Source organism: Oncorhynchus kisutch, linkage group LG13 (genome assembly GCF_002021735.2).
Source record: "Oncorhynchus kisutch isolate 150728-3 linkage group LG13, Okis_V2, whole genome shotgun sequence".
In the NCBI taxonomy this organism is placed as follows: domain Eukaryota; kingdom Metazoa; phylum Chordata; class Actinopteri; order Salmoniformes; family Salmonidae; genus Oncorhynchus; species Oncorhynchus kisutch.
Window position 1 is genome coordinate 25,942,888 of NC_034186.2, and position 25,952 is coordinate 25,968,839.

Sequence of the window (25,952 nt, forward strand, 5' to 3'; positions counted from 1 at the left end):
ACATGCACAAACACACACACTCACACACACACGTACGTACATATGAACCGGGCTAACAATCCCAAACATGGGGGAGCTTAGAACAACAGCCTGCTTGCCTGTAAGTGACACCATGTGTGTATGCGTGGGAAGCCTGCATATGCCCAGAGAGGTAAAGATGAGGAAGCTACTAATCCCCTTTAATGTGCTATATATCGCATGTGGATCGACTCAGTGCCACTCAAACCCATGCCGTCTGCATAATTGTCATACCACAGAGATTAAATGATTGGGCCGGCTACAAACCTCTTTAACCTCTGAGGTCGTTGTCAGGGTAACAGAGAACAACTGCAACAAACTGAAGGCCACGTTCCAAACCATTCTACCCTGCTCTGTCTCTCTCACTCACACACAGATACACATAACTTGTTTACAGAGGATCCTGGATACTGTTTGGTTTTTTGTACTGAGAGTTCATCTCAAATGTGATTTTGATGCTTTGGAATGTTAATTCGTTCCCAAATCGAGTTTATACAGTATAACTAAACAACATGTTTAATATACATCTGTGGTCTTGTTGAAACTATGTTTCATGCCTGTTGGATTCAGAGCTTTGTGTTGATCTTTTAAACTCTTGTGTTCGGGGTTTTGTTTGTGTGCCTTATTGCTCTTTGTCAGTGGTTGTCATGGAGCGCATGTCCATAACCTGTAGACAATGACACTGAAACAAATTATTGGTTGAAGAAAGACTCTTTATTGTATCTCTTCAAGGAAAAGTCAAGAATCCTGAAACCAAAGAGAATGTTGGATTGAGTAACGCATTCCGTTTGCCAATAATACTTTGACATAAGGAGCCAAAGTCGACTGTTTGTTGATCACGCCAGTTACTAAAACAAAGTAGCTTTTAACAATGTTTCTATCATGTATAAAACTGCCCATTTAAACAAATATGATCTAGTAATGTGAAATATATTATGAGAATAACGATCAAAGTATTGGTAGAGTATAATCATATAATTTAACCTACCTCATGTTTGTCTGAAGCGCCATGTTGTTTATGGCTGCTTTCTTGTTGAAGTGCTGGTGTACATTAAACATGAGGCAAGTTAGTCTATGAGTCATCGTTGACGGCCTACCAAAAGGCAAAAAGCCTCCTGAGGGGATGGGGGCCTGGGATTCTTTTTTTTTTTTAAATACAATATAAATATAGGACAAAACACACATCACAAAAGAGAGAGACAGCACAACACTACATAAAGAGAGACCTAAGACAACAACATAGCAAGGCAGCAACACGTGACAACACAGCATGGTAGCAACACAACATAACAACAACATGGTAGCAACACAACATGGTAGCAGCACAAAACATGGTACGAACATTATAAGGCACAGACAACAGCACAAAGGGCAAGAAGGTAGAGACAACAATACATCACACAAAGCAGCCACATCTGTCAATAAGAGTGTCCATGATTGAGTCTTTGAATGAAGAGATTGAGATAAAACTGTTCAGTTTGAGTGTTTCTTGCAGCTCGTTCCAGTCGCTAGCTGCTGCGAACTGAAAAGAGGAGCGACCCAGGGACATGTGTGCTTTGGGGACCTTTAACAGAATGTCTCAGATAGGGAGGAGTGAGGTCTAAGAGGGTTTTATTAATAAGCATCAACCAGTGGGTCTTGCAACAGGTATACAGAGATCAGTTTACAAAGGAGTACAGAGTGCAGTGACGTGTACTATAAGGAGCATTGGTGGCAAATCTGATGGCCAAATGGTAAAGAACATCTAGCCACTCGAGAGCACCCTTACCTGCCGATCTATAAATTCTATCTCCATAATCTAGCATGGGTAGGATGGTCATCTGAATCAGGATTAGTTTGGCAGCTGGTGTGAAAGAGGAGCGATTACGATAGAGGAAATCAAGTCTAGATTTAACTTTAGCCTGCAGCTTTGATATGTGCTGACAGAAGGACAGTGCACCATCTAGCCATACTCCCAAGTACTTGTATGAAGTGACTACCTCAAGCTCTAAAGCCTCAGAGGTAGTAAAAATACCTGTGGGAGGAGGGGCATTCCTCTTGCCTAACCACATGACATTTGTTTTGGAGGTGTTCAGAACAAGGTTAAGGGTAGAGAAAGCTTGTTGGACAGTAAGAAAGCTTTGTTGTAGAGCATTTGACACAAAATCTAGGGAGGGGCCAGCCGAGTATAAGACTGTATCATCTGCAATTAAAGGTATGAGAGAGCTTCCTACTGCCTGAGCTATGTTGTTGATGTAAATTTAGAAGAGCGTGGGGCCTAGGATCGAGCCTTGGGGTACTCCCTTGGTGACAGGCAGTGGCAGAGACAGCAGATTTTCTGACTTTATACACTGCACTCTTTGAGAGAGGTAGTTAGAAAACCAGCCAAAAGACCCCTCAGAGACACCAATACATCCCACGAGAATGGAATGGTCTACCGTATCAAAAGCTTTGGCCAAGTAAATAAAAATATCAGCACAATATTGCTTAGAATCAAGGGCAATGGTGACATCATTGAGCACCTTTAAGGTTGCAGTGACACATCTGGAAACCAGGTTGACCGGAAACCAGATTGCATACCCGAGAGAATACTATAGACATCAAGAAAGCCAGGCAGTTGATTATTGACAAGTTGTTCCAACACTTTTGATAAACAGGACAAAATAGAAATAGGCCTTTAACAGTTAGGATCAGCTTGATCTCCCCCTTTAAATAAAGGACGAACCGTGGCTGCCTTCCAAGCAATGGGAACCTCCTCAGAAAGCATAGACAGGTTAAAAAGGTTGGAGGTAGGCTTGGCGGTGATAGGAGCAGCAACCATAAATAAGAAAGGGTCTAAACCATCTGACCCAGATGTTTTATGGGGTCAAGATTCAGGAGCTCCTTTAGCACCTTGGACTCAGTGACTGCCTGCAGGGAGAAACTTGTAGTGGGGCAGGGGAAAAAGAGGGAGATGCATAGTCGTATTAGAACGGGTGGGAGATGAGAAAATGTTGGACGAGCAAGGAGGCATGCCTGAGTCAAATAGGAATCCTGACTTAATGAAGTGGTGATTAAAGAGCTCAGCCATGTGCTTCTTGTCAGTAACAACCACATCATCAACATTAAGGGACATGGGCAGCTGTGAGGAGGAGGGTTTTTTCTCCAGGACTTTAACCGTTTTCCAGAAATTTCTTGGGGTTAGACCCACAGAGAACTGCTCCTAAAGTAACTATCCTTCCGGATAGCCTGAGTGCACTTATTTCTCACTTGCCTGAACGATAGCCAGTCAGCCTGAGTATGTGTGTGCCGAGCCTTTTGCCAAATGCAATTCTTGACGTGGAGTAACTCTGCAAGATCACGGTCGAACCAGGGGCTGAACCTGTTTTTAATTCTCATTTTCTTTATGGGGGTGTTTGTTAACAATACCCCTGAAAATATAAAAAAAAGAAGGTCCAAGCATCTTCGACAGAGGCAATCAAAATGATTCTACCATTTTACAGAGGCCAGGTCATGAAGGAAGGCTTGGTCATGAAAGTTTTTTAGCAAGCGTCTATGACAAATCAGGACAGCTCGTTTCACTGAGCAGCCATTACGAACACAGGCTGCAAAACAGTGATCACTAAGGTCATTACAGAAAACACTAGACTGATACCGATCAGGATTATTTGTGAGGATAACATCGAGGGGAGTTGCCTTTTCTGGGTGTTTGGAATCATACCTTGTGGGATTGGTAATAATGTGAGAAAGATTGAATTGCTTTAGGACATGGTCAAGGGGTTTAAAGATGTCCCAGTTTAGGTCACCTATCAGGATAAATTCAGACTTAGTGTAAGGGGCCAGGAGAGAGCTTAGGGCAGGTAGGGTACAAGTGCTGATGGAGGACGATAGCACCCAGCAACAGTCAACAAAGAGCAATTTGAAAGTTTAATGCTTAAAACCAGAAAATCAAACATCAGTATTCAAAACACTCTTCAGATGGCAACAAGATCATATTGTACAGCAATTTCATTGGGTAGCATGATTATGTAAAACCGTTGTATGGTGAAGGGTTACGCTAGTGGAACCCCTCGACAACATTCCGCTGAAAAGGCAGCGCGCAAAATTCAACAATATTTTTTTCAAAATATGTCACTTTCATACATTCACAAGTGCAATACACCAAATTAAAGACAAACTTTTTGTTAATCTACCCATCGTGTCCGATTTCAAATAGGCTTTACAGTGAAAGCACAACATATGATTATGTTAGGTCAGAGCCTAGTCACAAAACACATACATCCATTTTCCAGCCAAAGAGAGGAGACACAAAAAGCAGAAATAGAGATAAAATTAATCACTAGTCTTTGATGATCTTCATCAGATGACACTCATATGACTTCATGTTACACAATACATGTATGTTTTGTTCGATAGAGTTTATATCCAAAAATCTCAGTTTACATTGGCGAAAACATCCGGTGATTTTGCAGAGAGCCACATCAATTTACAGAAATAGTCATCATAAACTGTAATATAAGATACAAGTACTATGCACAGAATTAGATATATACTTCTCCTTAATGCAACCGCTGTGTCAGATTTCAAAAAAACAAATCAAGCCATACAGATATCCACCATGTTGGAGTCAACAGAAGTCTGAAATAGCGTTATAAATATTCACCTACCTTTGATGATCTTCATCAGAATGCACTCCCAGGAATCCCATGTCCATGAGAAATGTTTGATTTGTTCGATAAAGTACATCATTTATGTCCAAATATCTCCTTTTGTTAGCGCGTTCAGTTCACAAATCCAAACTCACGACGCGCGGGCAGGTCCAGGCGAAAGTTCAGAAGAAAAGTCATATTACAGTTCGTAGAAACATGTCAAACGATGTATAGAATCAATCTTTAGGATGTTTTTATCATAAATCTTCAATAATGTTCCAACCGGAGAATTCCTTTGTCTTCAAAATTGCAATGGAACTCTCACGTGAATGCGCGTGACCAGCTCATGCCACTCTGGCAGACCTCTGACTCATTCAGCTCCCATTCCCCCCTCCTTTACAGTAGAAGCATCAAACAAGGTTCTAAAGACTGTTGACATCTAGTGGAAGCCTTAGGAAGTGCAATTTGACCCCATAGACACTGTATATTCGATAGGCAATGAGTTGAAAAACTACAAACCATCAGATTTCCCACTTCCTGATTGGATTTTTCTCAGGTTTTCACCTGCCATATGAGTTCTGTTATACTCACAGACATCATTCAAACAGTTTTTGAAATTTCAGAGTGTTTACTATCCAAATCTAATCTGCATATATTAGCAACTGGGCCTGTGTAGCAGGCAGTTTACTCTGAGAACGCTTTTCATCCAAACATGAAAATGCTGCCCCCTATCCCAAACAGGTTATGATACAGTATATGTCCATGGGAAATGACGCATTTATGGTAGAAATGTGTTTTGGGGCTATCATGATGGAACATTCCTAGCTGGAGGGAGTTCCTGGAAATAATACTTAGGTGCTCAGTTGGCTTTTGCCTGGGAGATAGCAGGCTGGGCAGGTAACAGGTTGGCTAGAGTAGAGTTATTGTCACTCCCTGACCATAGAGAGCCCTTGGTTCTCTATGGTTTTGTAGGTCAGGGCGTGACTAGGGGGTTGTTCTAGTTTTCCTATTTCTATGTTGGTGTACTTGGTATGGTTCTCAATTAGGGGCAGCAGTTTATCGTTGTCTCTAATTGGGGATCATACTTAAGTTTTCCATTGTTCCCACCTGGGTTGTGGGATATGGGTTTGTGTATGTGCATGTAGCACCACTGATGTAACATTTCGTTGTTTTTTGGAAGTTTTGTTTGGAAGTTTTGCTTTATTAAAAGATGTGGAACTTTAATCACGCTGCGCCTTGGTCCGTCTCTCATCACGATCGTGACAGAATATCCTACCACGAAAGGACCAAGCAGCGTACAACGGAGGGTAAAGTGAGTTTGACCTGGGAAGAGATAATGGGAGGTTGCGAGACCCTTTTGGGCAGGAGTCGCAGAGTAATCGGGAAGGACAGCGACGACACCGGGGCCGCAGCCCCAGAAACCCTGAGATTGTTTTGGGGGGGGCACATGGAGCTGGTGGTCGGGCAGCGGAGAGTGCCAGAGCCTGTTTGGGAGTCAGTGGAGGAGTGCAATTAGGGATACCGGAGAGAAGAGTTAGCGAGGAGTATGCTGCAGCGCAGGCATGCTGAAGAGCGGGTCATCAGTCCGGTGCCATCTGTGCCAGCTCCTCGCACTCACCCTGAAGAGCCAGAGACCATCAAGGAGGCGATGGAGAAGTTGAGAGAGCGAGAGAGGAGAGAGATGTTGTGCAGGTGTGTTCTGCTCAACATTCAGCCTGAGCCTTTCAGCAGTCTGGTGAAGTCTGTGCCGGCTCCACGCATCTGGCCTCCAGTGCGTCTCCTCAATCCCGCTCCTAGGCCGGAGCCTTCCTCTGCGCCAGTACCCAGTCCAGTCCCCGCACCCTTCCTGAAGTGCATGTCAACCTCCCGGTGCCACCTGTGCCAGCTCCACTTACCAGGCCTCCAGTGCGCCTCCCCAGTCCAGTACGTCCTGTGCCAGCTCCCCGCACTCACCCTGAAGTGCGTGTCACCAGTCCAGTGCCACCTGTGCCGGCTCCATGCACCAGGCCTCCAGTGCGCCTCCTCAATCCCGCTCCTAGGCCGGAGCCTTCCTCTGCGCCAGTACCCAGTCCAGGCACTGTGCCCAGTTCCGCTCCAAGGCCGGAGCCCTCCTCTGCGCTGGTGCCCAGTCCAGGCACGGTGTCCAGTCCCGCTCCAAGGCTGGAGCCTTCCTCTGCGCCGGTGCCCAGTCCAGGCACGGTGTCCAGTCCCGCTCCAAGGCTGGAGCCTTCCTCTGCGCCGGTGCCCTTTCCGGGTGCGGCGTCCAACCCAGCTCCATGACCGGAGCCTTCCTCGGCACTGGTGCCCAGTACGGGCGCTGCATCCAACCCAGCTCCATGGCCGGGGCCCTCTGCTCCGATGCCCAGGCACGACGTTCAGCCCGGTGCGATGGCCCGGATATGGGGTCTGGGCGGGGGCTATGACCCGCACCATAGTCGCCACCGACACTAGTCACCCCCCCTGCTCTCCTCATTTGGTTTCAGGTTTTGCGGGCGGAGTTCGCACCTTTGGGGGGGGGGGGGGGTACTGTCACGCCCTGACCATAGAGAGCCCTTGGTTCTCTATGTTGTTGTAGGTCAGGGCGTTACTAGGGTGTTCTAGTTTTCCTATTTCTCTGTTGGTGTACTTGGTATGATTCCCAATTAGAGGCAGCTGTTTATCGTTTTCTCTAATTGGGGATCATACTTAAGTTCTCCATTGTTCCCACCTGGGTTGGGGATATGTGTTTTGTGTATGTAGCACCACTGATGTCACTTTTCGTTGTTTATTGTTTTGTTTGGAAGTTTCGCTTCATTAAAATATGTGGAACTAATCACGCTGCGCCTTGGTCCGTCTCTCATCACAGATATATCTGGGAGAGAGCAGGCAGGGCAGGTAACAGGTTGGCTAGAGTAGAGTTATACCTGAGTTTTGTTATAGGCAAAGAGTTGTTGCCGGAATAGTTTGTACTGAGAATATGTTTGATTTATTCAAGTCTTTGTCAACGACCTGTTTGTTATTTTTCTGTACAAAGTTTATTGGTGAATTAGTCCTGCACCTGGTAATATTGTAAATTAAAGTCTCTAAGAGAGGTGAGCACCAGAACATCCTGTCTGTCTCCTCACTGTCCGATCCGTCGCTTCGGTTAGTGCTTTGTCTTTGTATTTGTGGACCGTAGTGCTCTATGGTCTTGTGTTCAGAACCGTGTTGCTCTGGCTGCCAGGCTTTGTCACATATCTGTGCTGTGATTCAGAGCTGTACCCACAGCAGAGACCTTGTGTTTATGAGGTGTAGCTCGTAAACTCTCTAATGCTGTATTAACAATCACTTTCTTATAGAGGCGTTGCGTGTGGTTTTATGGAAACATGTATGTTAAAGAGACACATATGGAACTGAGTTGTTTCTTCATTATCAGCTGCCTGGCAAGCTCAAGACAGTCCTGAAGTTCATGTGCAACGTTTTTCATTAGTCATGCCATTAATGTAAAAAAATAAAAACATGAGTGTTTTTGTTCATCAGCTATCTGATTGGTTATATTTGTTGCCCTAAATGTGGACCTGGAGTGTGAATGAATGCGTACAGAGAGAACTAGCCAGAGAAAGAAGAGAAAACGCAAATGAGGAAAGTAGAAGAGACCCAGGAAGGATCGATAACAGCAAGGCAGATCATTCCTCAACAACCTCCAGACAGTGGGCAGTCCTTAAAAGAACATGGCGATGGAGGACTGTTATTCTAGGAGGCTGGTTCTGAAAGGGAAGTCTCTAGATCAATGGCCCGTGTTGCAGAGCTTTTATTGTGAAACAGAGGCTTTTATTGTGAAGAAGGTTTAGGCTGACTCATGCAGAGAGCAAGGGAGGCTGAGTCTGGCTGCTGACTGCTCTATATATGCTGCTCCGCTACCTGGCAGTGGCAGAAACAACCACACACACACTCCTCCTGGGGAATACCTGAGCCGCAGACAGACACACTCACCTGGGCCACGTCACTGAAGGTATTACTCTTTCTTACAAATTCTTTACAGAATCAGACACAACATTTGTCAATTTAACACACTTCAGTGGAAGTGAGCGTTTATGGAGAGAGGGGAAGGGAGAGGGAGAGAGGGGAAGGGAGAGGGAGAGAGAGGAAGGGAGAGGGAGAGAGGGGAAGGGAGAGGGAGAGAGGGGAAGGGAGAGAGGGGAAGGGAGTGGGAGGAGAGGGTGACAAGCAAGCAGCAAGATGCTCTTCATTAACGCTAAGTCAAGTTCAGTTCATTAGAGAGAGAGAAGACGATGTGAACACACCACATTAGCATAGCCACTGTTGCTTTATGCTGAGCTCACTGCTTCAATGAAATACAGTGTTGCCATTGTTCTTTTTTCTGTAGTAAAACTTTGTGGGCTAAAACTGATCTCAAAATCAGTTAAAATCACAATCTGTCATTTATGCTTCTGAAGAACTGAAAAAGGGTTGAATTGAGAGATGGAATGAAGAAGTACAGAATAAGGAGAGACACAAATGATAGAGAAGGAGAACCAGGAACACTTTTTCGTAATTTCTGTCTGCTTTGCCAGCCCCTCAGACAGTTAATGTAAAAAGCATGTGTTGGAGTATGGATGTGTGGTTTGTAGGACAGAGAGAGGCGGAGATAGAAACCCATTCATTTACTGGAAGTTCTGGGAAGTGGTTATTCTGGAAAGGATAGGGCTGGAGGCAACTGGCTGCTTTACTGAGGGTGATAGGGTCTATGAGGTTGATAAAGCGTAGTTGTGTGAGATGCTTTATTCTGGGTTGTGTCAGTGTTGTGTTAGTGGTGAAGGACCCGTTGTGTTTTTATATAGGTCAGTTGTGTGGTGCCCCTTTGGGGTCTGATAGATTAGTTAGCACAATAGTCTGTCAGGTAAGAATAGTAGTGTCAGGTTTGGCTTTAGTCCTTCACTGGGTTCTCTTGTTTCTACCCCCTCCCTTCCCCTCACTTTCTCTGGCTCTCCTCCTCTTTCTCATTCTCCCTCTCCACTCCTGCTGCTAATCCCATTTGATGGCGATGTCTTTCCCATTCCAATCCCAGGAAGAATGTCTTGAGCATTCCTGCAATACAGAAAAACACTCTAAACGGACAGAGGGAAGGAAAAAGGGGAGGGAAGGAGGAATGGGAGGGAGGGAGGTAGAGAGGGAAGGAGGGATGCAGGGAAGGAGGGAGGAAGCGAGGGAGGAGAGGGAGGGAGCTCACTGTTCATTCTCTGCACTTCTCACCTATTATTTGATTCTACATAAAATGGCTCCCAAGATAGACGGATTAAATAGAGGGGAGAGAGAGAGAGATGGTTGGGGGAGAGACATAATTTAAGGGGTTGATGGGAGCTGGAGCAAACCCTGAACTGTTAGTCTGGTCAGAATGAGCCACACGCTCTGTGCAGTTGTTAAAGCGGGGGAAAAGAAAACAGTCTGGTTCTGTTGTATGTGTTGTGTGTGCAATTAGAGCCAGAGAGAGAGGGAGGGAGTGGGGTACAGACAGAGCAAGGGAGGAGGTGAAAGAGAGAAACATGGAGAGGTTGAAAATACATTTGGAAGTCTAGGAGAACAAAGACAGAGAGAAATTGAGTGGGACATGGAGAGAGAGAGAGAGAATGGGAGTTGATAACAAAAAGTCATATTTTACTTTATGCTTTTCTGGTTTCCTTTGTTGTCTATATGAAACATGTCAGGGACTACTCCTGCCAATACAGAACCTCACGTTGAACTGATCTAGGAGCTGAGTCTAGGGGGGTATGAAATGTCCATGGAAAGTTGGACGGCTCCTCTGTCTCCTCTCTCTCTCCTGAGGAGGAGCACTCAGCCAAACCATGGGAGGAGGGATTAGGGAGAGCTGTATGAGTTGCTGTGAGTGAAGAGTTTGGGCCTGCATGGTGGTAAATTAGCCTGTGATGTGGGTCAGGTCAATGGGTTAACTCTGGTTCTAAACCTGACTGGACTGGAGGTTCGGCCAACATGCACCTCCATGTGGAAAAGGATATGATTTAGACTGATGATTTAGACTGTACTTTCATTCAAAATATCCAAATTGTGTGTGTACATGTAGGCCTACTTGTGTATGTACTGTCTCTGTTTGTGTTTGTTTTTTGTGCGGTTTGTGTGCGCACAGCCCACACCTGTTTGAGGGCTTCACTTGAATTTGTTGATGGAAGTTTATCATGATCTAAAATGATGATGTCAAACATAAACATTCAGCTATCTCGCTGGGGGCGTTTGTATACAGGAGTCCTGTGAACTGTTATTGCAGCCGCTTACCGTAAACTTAACAAAGGACTAGTCTCCCCCTCCTCTAATAGAACTCCAAATGGTTGTCTAAAAAAGAGCTTTGTTCTTATTAGAGACCCTTGTTGACCAATGTATGTGTAATGACCTGCTACTTTGCTGTTGTAAATACAGATGTCATAGTGTAAACATTATTCTGCAGCGATGGGACAAATCATTAAGAACGGTGTTATAGTGATTTTGGCCCATAGCTATAGGATTCCTGTTTCTTGCTACAGCCACCTGTGTTATGTGTCTCCACAACAGAAGATACCCATTTATGGCACATCGATCCATCAGTATTTCCTTAATTAAAGTCAACCAAATAAGTAGTAGCTAATAGTCAGTCAGGTAGATAACCAGCCAGTTAGTCAGAGTCTGTCAGTCTCAGTCAGTTCAGTCAGTCAATATGTCAGACAGTGTGACAGACTAGGCCGTTTCTGTCATGGATCAGTCAAGTGCAGGTTGACGCGCTTAAGATGTAATGGGGGTGTGTTAATAAAGCTGTCAGGCACAGTGAGACACTGATCACTGATCATACTGTACTGTCTGTCTGCTCATGCTTGTGGAGGTGTGTTTGACAGAGAGAGCGAGGTGTATTTGCATATGTGATTGCAGTGGAAGTCAGACTCAGGAGTCTCTGGTATTTCCCATGCTCCTATTGATTTCACCCTGCGTTTCTGGATCTGGTCTGATAAACTCTTGGCCCGGGGCATGGTTTGGGGCCAGCATGTTGTTGTGTTACCACCTTGGTGTGTTTCCACTGTATCTCACACACACACACACACAGCGGCTGTATTTGTTTTGGAGGTGTAATGCCAGGGCTCCATTCTGTTGTTTAGGTATATAATCATTCATGTTTGACAAGGCCACACTTTTTAAAAGCTGTAGACTGGCATGGTGACGTGTGGTTAAACAGTGACACACACACACACACACACTCATAAACACACATTAATATGTAGGTACAAGTCTGATTGTGGGAAAATGTACAACTGTTGTTCAGACATTTGAGTAGATCAACAGCTTTTCACTTATTCATAGCTGGCTTGTACAGTATGTACACACAGTGCAGCAGGAAGCTTAGCCCCTTGTTGCTGTTTACAGAAAGAACCCCCTCATTATTGTCTATTTACACTCAACTACTTCCTGTCATCCCATGGTCGCTTCCTGTCATCAGTGAGTGCTGCTGGCGGAATCCCATAAACCCTTTCCCTCCTCTACTCCTAGTCAACCAGCGGCTAAGACATTCTCCCCTTCCCAGTACCCAAACAAGTGAGGTTGTAAAAAGTGAGGATGGCTCACAGCTTGCATGGTGGCATGTCAGTCAGTCAAACTGTAGATCCGTATATATGTATAGACGAGAGGCCATCATTGTCTAGGAAGCACAAACCAGTAACTGTGTGTGTAAACAGGACTTTTATAGACATGTTGATTAGAGAGAGCATTGATTAAAGACAGCATGATTAGAGAGAGCATTGATTGAAGACAGCATGATTAGAGTCACGGAGAAGAGGCAGCTCTGTGGCTGGCATGGTATGTTTCAACTTGCTCTGACTGCTATAACATGGTCTGTTTCAGCTTGCTCTGACTGCAATAACATGGTCTGTTTCAGCTTGCTCTGACTGCTATAACATGGTCTGTTTCAGCTTGCTCTGACTGTTACAACATGGTATATTTCAGCTTGCTCTGACAGCTATAACATGGTCTGTTTCAGCTTGCTCTGACTGTTACAACATGGTATATTTCAGCTTGCTCTGACAGCTATAACATGGTCTGTTTCAGCTTGCTCTGACAGCTATAACATGGTCTGTTTCAGCTTGCTCTGACTGCTATAAAATGGTCTGTTTCAGCTTGCTCTGACTGCTATAACATGGTCTGTTTCAACTTGCGCTGACTGCTACAACATGGTCTGTTTCAGCTTGCTCTGATTGCTACAACATGGTCTGTTTCAGCTTGCTCTGACTGTTACAACATGGTATATTTCAGCTTGCTCTGACTGCTACAACATGGTCTGTTTCAGCTTGCTCTGACAGCTATAACATGGTATGTTTCAACTTGCTCTGACTGCTATAACATGGTCTGTTTCAGCTTGCTCTGACTGCTATAACATGGTCTGTTTCAGCTTGCTCTGACTGCTATAACATGGTCTGTTTCAGCTTGCTCTGACTGTTACAACATGGTCTGTTTCAGCTTGCTCTGACTGTTACAACATGGTATATTTCAGCTTGCTCTGACAGCTATAACATGGTCTGTTTCAGCTTGCTCTGACTGTTACAACATGGTATATTTCAGCTTGCTCTGACAGCTATAACATGGTCTGTTTCAGCTTGCTCTGACAGCTATAACATGGTCTGTTTCAGCTTGCTCTGACTGCTATAACATGGTCTGTTTCAGCTTGCTCTGACTGCTATAACATGGTCTGTTTCAACTTGCGCTGACTGCTACAACATGGTCTGTTTCAGCTTGCTCTAATTGCTACAACATGGTCTGTTTCAGCTTGCTCTGACTGTTACAACATGATATATTTCAGCTTGCTCTGACTGCTACAACATGGTCTGTTTCAGCTTGCTCTGACAGCTACAACATGGTCTGTTTCAGCTTGCTCTGACTGCTATAACATGGTCTGTTTCAGCTTGCTCTGACTGCTAAAACATGGCCTGTTTCAGCTTGCTCTGACTGCTATAACATGGCCTGTTTCAGCTTGCTCTGACTGCTATAACATGGCCTGTTTCAGCTTGCTCTGACTGCTATAACATGGCCTGTTTCAGCTTTCTCTGACTTCTATAACATGGTATATTTCAGCTTGCTCTGACAGCTATAACATGGTCTGTTTCAGCTTGCTCTGACTGTTACAACATGGTATATTTCAGCTTGCTCTGACAGCTACAACATGGTCTGTTTCAGCTTGCTCTGACTGCTACAACATGGCCTGTTTCAGCTTGCTCTGACTTCTATAACATGGTATATTTCAGCTTGCTCTGACAGCTATAACATGGTCTGTTTCAGCTTGCTCTGACTGATACAACATGGTCTGTTTCAGCTTGCTCTGACTGCTACAACATGGTCTGTTTCAGCTTGCTCTGACTGCTATAACATGGTCTGTTTCAGCTTGCTCTGACTGCTACAACATGGTCTGTTTCAGCTTGCTCTGACAGCTATAACATGGTCTGTTTCAGCTTGCTCTGACTGCTATAAAATGGTCTGTTTCAGCTTGCTCTGACTGCTATAACATGGTCTGTTTCAACTTGCGCTGACTGCTACAACATGGTCTGTTTCAGCTTGCTCTGATTGCTACAACATGGTCTGTTTCAGCTTGCTCTGACTGTTACAACATGGTATATTTCAGCTTGCTCTGACTGCTACAACATGGTCTGTTTCAGCTTGCTCTGACAGCTATAACATGGTATGTTTCAACTTGCTCTGACTGCTATAACATGGTCTGTTTCAGCTTGCTCTGACTGCTATAACATGGTCTGTTTCAGCTTGCTCTGACTGCTATAACATGGTCTGTTTCAGCTTGCTCTGACTGTTACAACATGGTCTGTTTCAGCTTGCTCTGACTGTTACAACATGGTATATTTCAGCTTGCTCTGACAGCTATAACATGGTCTGTTTCAGCTTGCTCTGACTGTTACAACATGGTATATTTCAGCTTGCTCTGACAGCTATAACATGGTCTGTTTCAGCTTGCTCTGACAGCTATAACATGGTCTGTTTCAGCTTGCTCTGACTGCTATAACATGGTCTGTTTCAGCTTGCTCTGACTGCTATAACATGGTCTGTTTCAACTTGCGCTGACTGCTACAACATGGTCTGTTTCAGCTTGCTCTAATTGCTACAACATGGTCTGTTTCAGCTTGCTCTGACTGTTACAACATGATATATTTCAGCTTGCTCTGACTGCTACAACATGGTCTGTTTCAGCTTGCTCTGACAGCTACAACATGGTCTGTTTCAGCTTGCTCTGACTGCTATAACATGGTCTGTTTCAGCTTGCTCTGACTGCTAAAACATGGCCTGTTTCAGCTTGCTCTGACTGCTATAACATGGCCTGTTTCAGCTTGCTCTGACTGCTATAACATGGCCTGTTTCAGCTTGCTCTGACTGCTATAACATGGCCTGTTTCAGCTTTCTCTGACTTCTATAACATGGTATATTTCAGCTTGCTCTGACAGCTATAACATGGTCTGTTTCAGCTTGCTCTGACTGTTACAACATGGTATATTTCAGCTTGCTCTGACAGCTACAACATGGTCTGTTTCAGCTTGCTCTGACTGCTACAACATGGCCTGTTTCAGCTTGCTCTGACTTCTATAACATGGTATATTTCAGCTTGCTCTGACAGCTATAACATGGTCTGTTTCAGCTTGCTCTGACTGATACAACATGGTCTGTTTCAGCTTGCTCTGACTGCTACAACATGGTCTGTTTCAGCTTGCTCTGACTGCTATAACATGGTCTGTTTCAGCTTGCTCTGACTGCTACAACATGGTCTGTTTCAGCTTGCTCTGACTGCTATAACATGGTCTGTTTCAGCTTGCTCTGACTGCTACAACATGGTCTGTTTCAGCTTGCTCTGACTGCTATAACATGGTCTGTTTCAGCTTGCTCTGACTGCTACAACATGGTCTGTTTCAGCTTGCGCTGACTGCTACAACATGGTCTGTTTCAGCTTGCTCTGATTCCTACAACATGGTCTGTTTCAGCTTGCGCTGACTGCTACAACATGGTCTGTTTCAGCTTGCGCTGACTGCTACAACATGGTCTGTTTCAGCATGCTCTGACTGCTACAACATGGTCTGTTTCAGCTTGCTACATTATGCTATAAAAGACAGATTCAATTAACTCTTACTCAGACAAGCGGTACCTGACTCCGTTAAGCTCAGTGATGCTGCTATTCTTTGCATGTAGGAACTGGAGTTAAAAAACCACCACCAGAATAATTGTATAATTGACGTGTTATTATGAGTATAATTGAATGCTGAATGGTAAGTAAATCAAAAAGGTTTTCCTGAAGTGCTCTCTCATTGTGTTCAATGTTAAAGAATTTACACCCAGGAACCAGGCCAACTGAGTGACGCAGTGGTCTAAGGCACATCACTACAGACACCCCGGTTCGAATCCAGGCTGTATCACAACTGGCCATGATTGGGAGTCCCATAGGGCGAGCACAATTGGCCGGTGTAGGCTGTCATTGAAAATAAGAATTTGTTCTTAACTGACTTGCCTAATCAAATATAGGTTAAATTATTATAATTTAAAAAAAAGTATTTTTCATGATGAGAGAAAAAGAGAAATAACATTTAACAGCCTATTAATACCTCCAAATGGAGGCTGAGAGAGAAGGATAAAGAGAAAGAGAGAGATTTAACTGTAATGTAGCGTTACAGTTTGGAATGACAGAGCTGAGCTCTGCAGTTTTTTCACACTGTAACTGGGTGTTGTGTGGGCCAGTTGGCTCAGCTCGGTACAGCACAACACTGGGCCGTTGACATGGAGACAGAGAGCAGGACGTTCCCTCCCTCCCTCCCTGCAAGTCCCCACTACACCGCAAGACAGAGGAACCGACTGTCAGAGGAACCGACTGTCAGAGGAACCGAGGAAATAAGTGAATTAACGTCAGTCATTTCAGCAGTTTTTGTCATTTATTACCTGCTCACAGGAGAGAGAACGTTTTTACCAAGTACCAACTCAGAGCTTTGTACCTTGTAGAAATTCTGTCTACATACAGCAAGTGTAGACCTACAGTTTTGTTTCTTGTACCCCAGAGAGTCAGACTGGCATCTAGAAAACATGCAGTTGAGAACAGCTGTAGGAAAAGACCCTTTCAGACTAAACAAGGCATGTGGAGACTTGAATGTTAATTGCTGTAAATTAATAGGTTGTATGGTTTTAAGTCAATGAACATCCACCTCTTTAAAAAAAATAGTTTACCCCCTTTTCTCCCCAATTTCGTGGTATCCAATTGTTAGTAGTTACTATCTTGTCTCATCGTTACAACTCTGGTACGGGCTCGGGAGAGACGAAGGTCGAAAGACATGCGTCCTCTAAAACACAACCCAACCAAGCCGCACTGCTTCTTAACACAGCGCGCATTCAACCCGGAAGCCAGCCGCACCAATGTGTCAGAGGAAACACCGTGCGCCTGGCAACCTGGTTAGCGTGCACTGCGCCCGACCCGCCACAGGAGTCACTGGTGCGCGATGAGACAAGGATATCCCTACCGGCCAAACCCTCCCTAACCTGGACGACGCTAGGCCAATTGTGCGTCGCCCCATGGACATCCCGGTCGCGGCCGGCTGCGTCAGAGCCTGGGCTCGAACCCAGTGTCTCTGGTGACACAGCATTCAATACTAATAGATCCGTCCTGTTCGGTTGTCAATAGAGAAAGAGCTTGATTGAGAGAGACGGAATAGTTCTCTGAGTAATTTCATAGGTGGATGTTGGCAGATCTGGTTGAAGGCTGGACCATGCAGCGTCACAGTGTCAGGGTTACGTAGTGTCAGGCTGGCCCACACCTGCTATCCTGGAGGCAGACAGACCTTTTAAAGGAAAATAAAATGACTGATGAAGCTGAACAATTACACTGTCTGATCTTCTCACTGACAATATGATAATATATTATCTGACAAATGCAAATTCAATGGAAACATTGAAATTAAAGTAAAATGTCAGAGTTGACATACAATACAATTGGAAAGTTAGTCATATGCGGAAAGTGCGACAAATATCTCTTAATCATGTGATTGCCCTTTAGTAAAATAAGAAAGTGGAATTGGACTGTAGTAACTGTTCTATATAAAGAAAGAACACCTTTTAAGGCAAGGAGATGATGTCAGTCAGTCATAGCCAGCCAACATCCACTCTGCCCCCCCCCCCCCCATATACTCAGGAGAATTCTAGAGACCGGAGAAAAAACACTAAGACAACTTTTTGGATATATTTGTAAATTCAAATTGGGCTCCTAGCAATGAGATTCTCCAAGATATTCTAGGCAGGCTGGAAACCATCAGGTGGGTTATTAACAGATGCAGCTACGTGGACAAACTGTTTTAAAGGCTCTCCACATGATTGAACGCACAACACAGGCAGTCCGGCAGTGAAGGAGTCTGTTGAAGAGAGAAAGACAAGGCGCTGAGGAAATGAAGCGTGTTTCCCCTCTGCTTGAGCGAGCGGGTGAGGCGAGGAGAGGCGCTTCTGCCTCATGCGCTGAGAGAACATAGCCAAAAAAGGAATGAAAACGGTACAGAGGAGTGGACGCCGAGGCTGGCTCTCTCAGCAGATGCCAAACTATTCTTGTAAAAGTGCTCTTTTGGTGGAGGCTTGAATGTCCAACATTGCTGGGATTTTTAGGAAAACACATGGTGAAAAGTGCACTGCACTTGTGCAAATTCTTATAAACTGTACCCTACAACAGCACACAGGTTATGACAGGTTGGAGTGATTGAAATAATGACTGTTTATTTGGGTCTGAAGTTCCACTGTTGATACACTCTTAGAAAAAAGGGTTCCAAAGGGTTCTTCGGCTGTCCCGATAGGAAAACCCTTTTTGGTTCCAGGTAGAACCCTTTTTGGTTACATGCAGAACCCTCTGTGGAAAGGGTTCTCTATTTTAGATACCACTTTTTTTTTCTAAGAGTATACTAATGATGGGAGCATGTTTATTTTACCTTTATTTAACTAGGCAAGTCAGTTAAGAACAAATTCTTATTTACAATGACAGCCTAGGAACAGTGGGTTAACTGCCCTGTTCAGGGGCAGAATGACAGATTTTTACCTTGTCAGCTCAGGGATATGATCCATCAACCTTTCGGTTACTGGCCCAACATGCTAACCACTAGGCTACCTGCCGCCGTAAATGATCTGGAAGCATGTCGAATATCTGTCTTATGATGTTTTCACTGACAGAACTGACATTTTATTGTAAAATGTTCACTACCTTTGTTTAGTTCTTAACATGTTCATTATTATTTTTTATTATTCTTTATTCAGGAAAAACCAATTGAGATCATGGTCTCATTCTCAAGGGTGTCCTGATCACAGTTATACAACAAATATGTCAAACAAAACAGCAATCAATACAAAGTCCAATAAAAGACAAAATACAGTGGAAAGAGGGAGAGGAGGGAGTGTGGGGGGGTGGGGGGGTGGACCCTTGGATAGAAAATGAAAAATAGCAGAAAAACCTCTTCCTGATTATTCAGCATCTGGAACAGATTGTGGGAATGCAGGTCTAGTGGAGTCCTGATGATAAGGCATGTTGCTGTAGCTATAGTCTTCTACCCAGGCTTTCTGAAGGACTCACTACTAGTCACACTAAGACTGGGCCATTAACATGAAGGTCTCTGACACATTGGGGTTTTATAGCTTTCCCAAAGACCCTTCTGCTACCCTGAGAAGATAACTCTTCCATTTCATGTGTGTCCTGGAGTTCCCACTCTACAGTCCTGTTACAAGCCCCCAGACGCAAGTAAAAGATGTCCCTGTAATTTACCCCTTCAAAGCATGGAGTGGACTTAGGATGCGTAGTTTACTCGCCCCCCTTTTTTCATTCCAGTCTACAATGTCACGTTGTATAAATGATTGGAGACAGGCGCAGGAATATGTAATAGGGGGTTTTAATACTCCACCAAAAATACAACATGCCATGAAAAGGCAAGGGGATGAAGCACAACACAAACACGTACACAAAAACACAGGGATGTAACCCAAACAAAAGAGCGAGGTAATAAATACAAGGGACGAGACCCGCAATAACAATACATGAGACGAGACCCGTAAGAACAATACATGAGACGAGACCCGTAATAGCAATACATGAGACGAGACCCGTAAGACCAATACATGAGACGAGACCCGTAATAGCAATACATGAGACGAGACCCGTAAGAACAATACATGAGACGAGACCCGTAAGAACAATACATGAGACGAGACCCGTAAGAACAATACATGAGACGAGACCCGTAAGAACAATACATGAGACGAGACCCGTAAGAACAATACATGAGACGAGACCCGTAAGAACAATACATGGGACGAGACCCATAATAACAATACATGAGACAAGACCCGTAAGAACAATACATGAGACGAAACCCAATAACCGACAAGACAATGGTGAACAGAGGGCACATGTATACAGTTATTAAATCAGGGGAATTGGAGTCAGGTGTGCGTAATGAGTGTAATGAGACAGTTCAGTGACGCCTAGAGGTCGGTGACGCCCCCCCCCCCCCCCCCCCCCCCCTGACGGTCCATCATGGTGCCGAAGTTGCGTCGGACTGGCCAGTTGCAGCTGCCGAAGTTGTGACGGCGTCGGACGGGTCAGAGGTTTCTTATCGGTCTATTAACTCACCGACAGCATGGTAAATCCATGAGTCAATCTTTTCAAACAACTCTTACACTAAAAGGGCATTATCATCATGTTCACAATTCCACAGTATTTCCATCACTGGACAGTTTATTAGGTACACCCATCTGGTACTGGGTCAGACTCCCCTTTGCCTCCAGAATAGCCTGAAATCTTCAGGCATATATTCTACAAGGTGTTGGAAACGTTTGTTGCTTAGTTGGTGTCAAGGGACCTAACGTGTGCCAGAAAACATTCCCCACACCATTACACCTCCGCCACCAGCTAGTGCTGTTGACACCAGGCAGGATGCGCCATGGACTCATGCTGTTTACACCAAATCCTGACTCTGCCATCAGCATGACGCAACATTTTCCACTCCTCAATTGTCCAGTGTTGGTGATGGTGTGCACACTGATCGTGCCGCTTCTTCTTGTTTTTAGCTGATAGGAGTGGAACCCGGTGTGGTCGTCTGCTGCAATAGCCCATCCATGACAAGGATCGACGAGTTGTGCATTCCGAGATGTCGTTCTGCACACCACTGTTGTACTACGCCACTATTTGTCTGTTTGTGCATTATTCTTTTCATTCTCCTTCAACCTCATCAATGAGCTGTTTTCTCCCACAGGACTGCCTCTGACTGGATGTTTTTTGTTTGTTGCACCGTTCTCGGTAAACCCTAGACTCTGTAGTGCGTGAAAAGCCCAGGAGGACGGCCGTTTCTGAGACACTGGATCTGGCACTCCTGGCACCTAACGTAGGTCACTCATTTTGCCCATTTCTAACATTTAATGGAACAGTAACTGAATGCCTCAATGCCTGTTTGCCTGCTTTATATAGCAAGCCACGGCTACGTGACTCATTGTCTGTAGGAACGATACATTTTCGTGAACAGGGTGGTGTACCTAATAAACTGAGAGGTGAGTTTGACTACACTTGGACTTTAAAACGGCAACAATTTCGCTACGTCCCATGGCAAAATGTGTAGAATTACAGGAAATCAGTAGGATCAGTAACCTCCTGAAAGTCTTAGTTTCCACATCCACTTATCCCAGACCAGGCCGGGCCAGAAGTGATGATTGTACAGTGAGTAGACCGTGTAGGAGGGCTCAGTGTGTGAAATCCTCATGCAGCCATACCTCTGTGACAGAATACAATACTCCATCATTAGGACTCACCCCTGCCTGAGGACAAGATGCGACAGAGACGTGTTTGTTTTTGTTGTTTCATCACATTTCCCTTTAAGAGATATGTATTTTATGACCATGCCTAGTCTTGTCCTTGACCCCGCAGAGGTCATCACTCTGTTGAGCGTTTGTCATAATGGAAGACAACATTGGCAAAACTTCCTCACATTTCGTACTCCGGTCTCCTTTTAAAATGTTTTCTTGTTTGATGTGGCTGTCGACAGGCTGGTCTTTTAAGTCTTTCTGGAGCTATCAGTCCCTGCACCCTGTGCAGTGGTTTCCTCCCCACTAATCAGCACTTTACACAATGCACACACACATATATACACACACACACACACACACACAAATGGTAGCTCGGATGGCTAGCTGAATTAACCACACCCCACGGTCCCCCTGAACCCTTTAACCTCAGGCCTGACAAGCTATCAATTCCAGGCTGGTGAAAAAACGTCATTCCTGATCGAGGAACCCTGGACGGTCCAGTGCTGATGTCATCCCCACAACTCTGTGTGTGCTTTTCAACTACTCACAGTAACAGCCTGTAACTTTAGAGCAATGTCTCAGCATGACTGGGATGCTCATTCTCTATGATTGTTAAATTGCCAATCACAATTGTCTATGTAATTTGCGTAACCAGAGAGAGACGGGGAACGGAGTATTGTGTCAGTCATGGGAAAAGGGATGACAGTCGAATGCTTTCGTAACATTTCTACAACGTGCCTGAAACCTTGTAGCAGTGTTAACTCATCCTGCCCAGCATTTTAGTGGGGTTGAAAGGATGTAGTGTGTTAGCGGGTATGTGTCCTATGTGCTGATTGGTGACCTGGGGGAGGAAACTACTGCTGCCTGGCATTTCTACATTTCTACTGACTCTGACACAAAGATGTGGATATACAGGAGTCTAGTAAAGTACTGTATGAATTCCATTGGTCCACACTTTATGGTGTGTGTGTGTGTGTGTGTGTGTGTGTGTGTGTGTGTGTGTGTGTGTGTGTGTGTGTGTGTGTGTGTGTGTGTGTGTGTGTGTGTGTGTGTTCCTGCTTTCACTTAGCAGACAAGCTTGTTTGAACTTTGTCCATTTTGTAGAATTTTTTCAAACTGTTTGACACGATCATTCACAGTGATCCCACTGTCCAGTAGATGATGCCCTTGTGTCCTTCCTTCCAGGAACGCAGAACAGTTGAAGCAGCTGCAGGATCAGATTATATTGGAACAGCAGGAAGCAGCCAATTGGATCCAACATCAGGAGCAAGAGCAGGAAGTCCCGCCTCTGCCACAGCAGCCCCCGGAAGTGCCCTCTCTGCCTTCTCTTCCTCTTCCCCCTCCTCCCTCCTTCCAGGAGCTGGAGAGCAGCGCCATGCAGACCAGCACCTTCAACTACGCCCGGCCAAAGCAGTTCATTGCTGCCCAGAGCCCTGGGGGGACTGGCCCTATGGGGGGCTATGTCACCCAGTCCTCAGGGTCCTCTGGTTCCAGCCTGCCCTCCCCCCTCTCCCCACCCACCTCACAAAAACCCTTCACCAGGGTTGTCCTGCCTCCCTTCAGTAAGGGCGGTAGCATTGAGTCTCAGTCCCCTTCCTCTCCCTCCTTCCCACCTCCACCTCCTCCCTTCCTCAGTAGCAGCATTTCATCCTTGTCAGGCCCTGCCAAAGACTTCCCTCCACCCCCTCCTCCCCCTCCTCCACCTGTCTCTTCGGCTCCCCCCTACTCCCTCGCCCACTCCAACAGCTCCTCCCCCTTCACCTCCATGCCCCAATCACCTGCTGGCTTCCTGGCCTCTGTCCTTCCAGCCACACCCACTAGCCCATCCTTCAACGCCCTGGGCCTGCCTAAAGGGAACGGGACTATGTGAGTATCTATACACTGACTGTGCACACAGTTACACTGGCTCTCTGTGGGGCAGTACCCTATACTTTTAGACCCTTTCATTCCCCAGTCAAACGGGAGTGTAATGTGTGCATATCAGTCAGTGAGTGACAGCCTGTAGCCAGGCTGGCTCTCCCTCTCCCTCCAACCCCATCAGGACAGCCTGCCGCCTAGCAGCAGCTGGAGGTTGGAGGTCTGCTGCTAGATGGAAGATGACGTGTTTACATTCTTATAAAGCATGTTTACAGCACAGAGACCAGGGCTATTACACTCAACCTCAGCTCAGAGAGCACCGTCTCCTGAGGGGTGTGTGTGTGTGTGTGTGTGTGTGTGTGTGTGTGTGTGTGTGTGTGTGTGTGTGTGTTAGAATGTTTTGCCCATATGGAAAATATACACAATGACTTGTGCAAAGGGAGTGACAAAGTCACAGTCAAAGAAACAGATATTTGAAGGGTTTATGCATAGCTGAGATTTCAACTCACACTGCTGCACTCCCAAAGGGTACTGAAGGTGTTCCCATAGGAGAACCCTTTTTGGTTCCAGGTAGAAGTCTTTTGGGTTCCATGTAGGACCCTCTGTGGAAATGGTTTTACATGGAACCCAAAAGGGTTCTACCTGGAACCAAAATGGGTTCTTCAAGGGTTCACCTATGGGTACAACTGAAGAAACCTTTTCGGGTTCTAGATGGCACCTTTTGGGAATTTTCCAAAATTCAATCATATTTCTCAAGTCAAAAAAGCACCACCAGCTCAGGCCAGTCCTGACTATGAGGCGGATGCACCCAGAGTGAGCTTGGTCATGTTTATGTTTAGTTAACTGATAGAGATCTGGTGTTGTGTAGATAATCCTGACTCTGATTTGTCTGATGATGCCTGGCTGATGCCCCCCCCCCTCTTTATCATCAAGCCCTTTCCTCTGTCTGTTTTTCCCCTCACCATGGCATTCCTGCAGCAGGGGAGAGAGATAAGAGGACCCTGTGTAGAATGCTTGAGTTGGACAGATAAGAGAGAGAGAGAGAGAGGGAACAAGAGAGGAGAAGGAGAAGGGGCTTATTCTGACTATCACAGCTTCAAATAAATCACAGTCAGTCCAACACACACACAAACAACAGATGATATATCATGATCTACTGTAGAACGACACAGCAGCCGCTATTGAGTAAAGTGGGTTTAAAGGTCTGGGATGCCATGTTCTAATCCCCTGGTCTGTTGTTGTGTTCTGTCAGCAGTGCTTTTCCCCGGAAGCAGTCCAGAGGAACCCCACGCCTGGCCTCAGACTCTGACATCCAGGGAACCAAGGATGCTGTCATTCAGGACCTGGAGAGGAAGCTACGATTCAAGGAGGAGCGCATGAGCAACGGACAACAGGTGTGTGTGTGTGTTACTGATTGCCTTCACAACACTGTAGATGACTGTGTGTTTGTAGGTAACTAGGGAATGAAGCTGTTTTGTAACATTCATTAATACAATCACTCCAAGTCAAATGTCAATCCTATTTCATTTCCAACCATTCAATCATACTACATAGCATAACTATACCTCAGTTATGAGCACAGACATACATACTACATAGTGTAACTATACTACAGATATGACCACAGACATACATACTACATAGCGTAACTATACCACAGACATACATACTACATAGCGTAACTATACCACAGACATACATACTACATAGTGTAACTATACCACAGATATGATCAGACATACATACTACATAGCATAACTATACCACAGACATACATACTACATAATGTAACTATACTACAGATATGACCACAGACATACATACTACATAGCATAACTATACCAGACATACATACTACATAGCATAACTATACCAGACATACATACTACATAATGTAACTATACTACAGATATGACCACAGACATACATACTACATAGCATAACTATACTACAGATATGATCACAGACATACATACTACATAGCGTAACTATACCAGACATACATACTACATAGCGTAACTATACTACAGACATACATACTACATAGCATAACTATACTACAGACATACACTACATAGCGTAACTATACAACAGATATGATCACAGACACATACTACACAGAATAACTATACTACAGACATACATACTACATAGCGTAACTATACTACAGATATGACCAGACATACATACTACATAGCATAACTATACTACATAGCATAACTATACTACAGACATACATACTACATAGCGTAACTATACTACAGATATGATCACAGACATACATACTACATAGCGTAACTATACTACATAGCATAACTATACTACATAGCGTAACTATACTACATAGCATAACTATACTACATAGCGTAACTATACTACATAGCATAACTATACTACATAGCATAACTATACTACATAGCATAACTATACCACAGACATACATACTACATAGCATAACTATACTACAGATATGACCACAGACATACATACTACATAGCGTAACTATACTACAGATATGACCACAGGCATACATACTACATAGCATAACTATACCATACATACATACTACATAGCATAACTATACCACAGACATACATACTACATAGCATAACTATACCACAGACATACATACTACATAGCATAACTATACCAGACATACATACTACATAGCATAACTATACCACAGACATA

General features: G+C 44.7%; 1 protein-coding gene across 15 annotated transcripts in view; it reads left to right on the plus strand.

Moving 5' to 3' along the window:
* Nucleotides 1–25,952, plus strand: part of palld (palladin, cytoskeletal associated protein) — a 121,744-nt gene that overhangs the window by 81,142 nt on the left and 14,650 nt on the right. For 6 of the 15 annotated variants that reach the window (XM_031785856.1, XM_031785860.1, XM_031785859.1 and 3 more), the window contains 2 exons: nt 22,590–23,270; nt 24,517–24,655. In XM_031785856.1, coding sequence (XP_031641716.1) covers nt 22,590–23,270; nt 24,517–24,655 — 820 coding nt within the window. Of the gene's footprint in view, nt 1–8,442; nt 8,596–22,589; nt 23,271–24,513; nt 24,656–25,952 lie in introns of those variants that run through there. The other 9 variants (XM_031785855.1, XM_031785858.1, XM_031785861.1 and 6 more) reach the window with 5 other exon arrangements.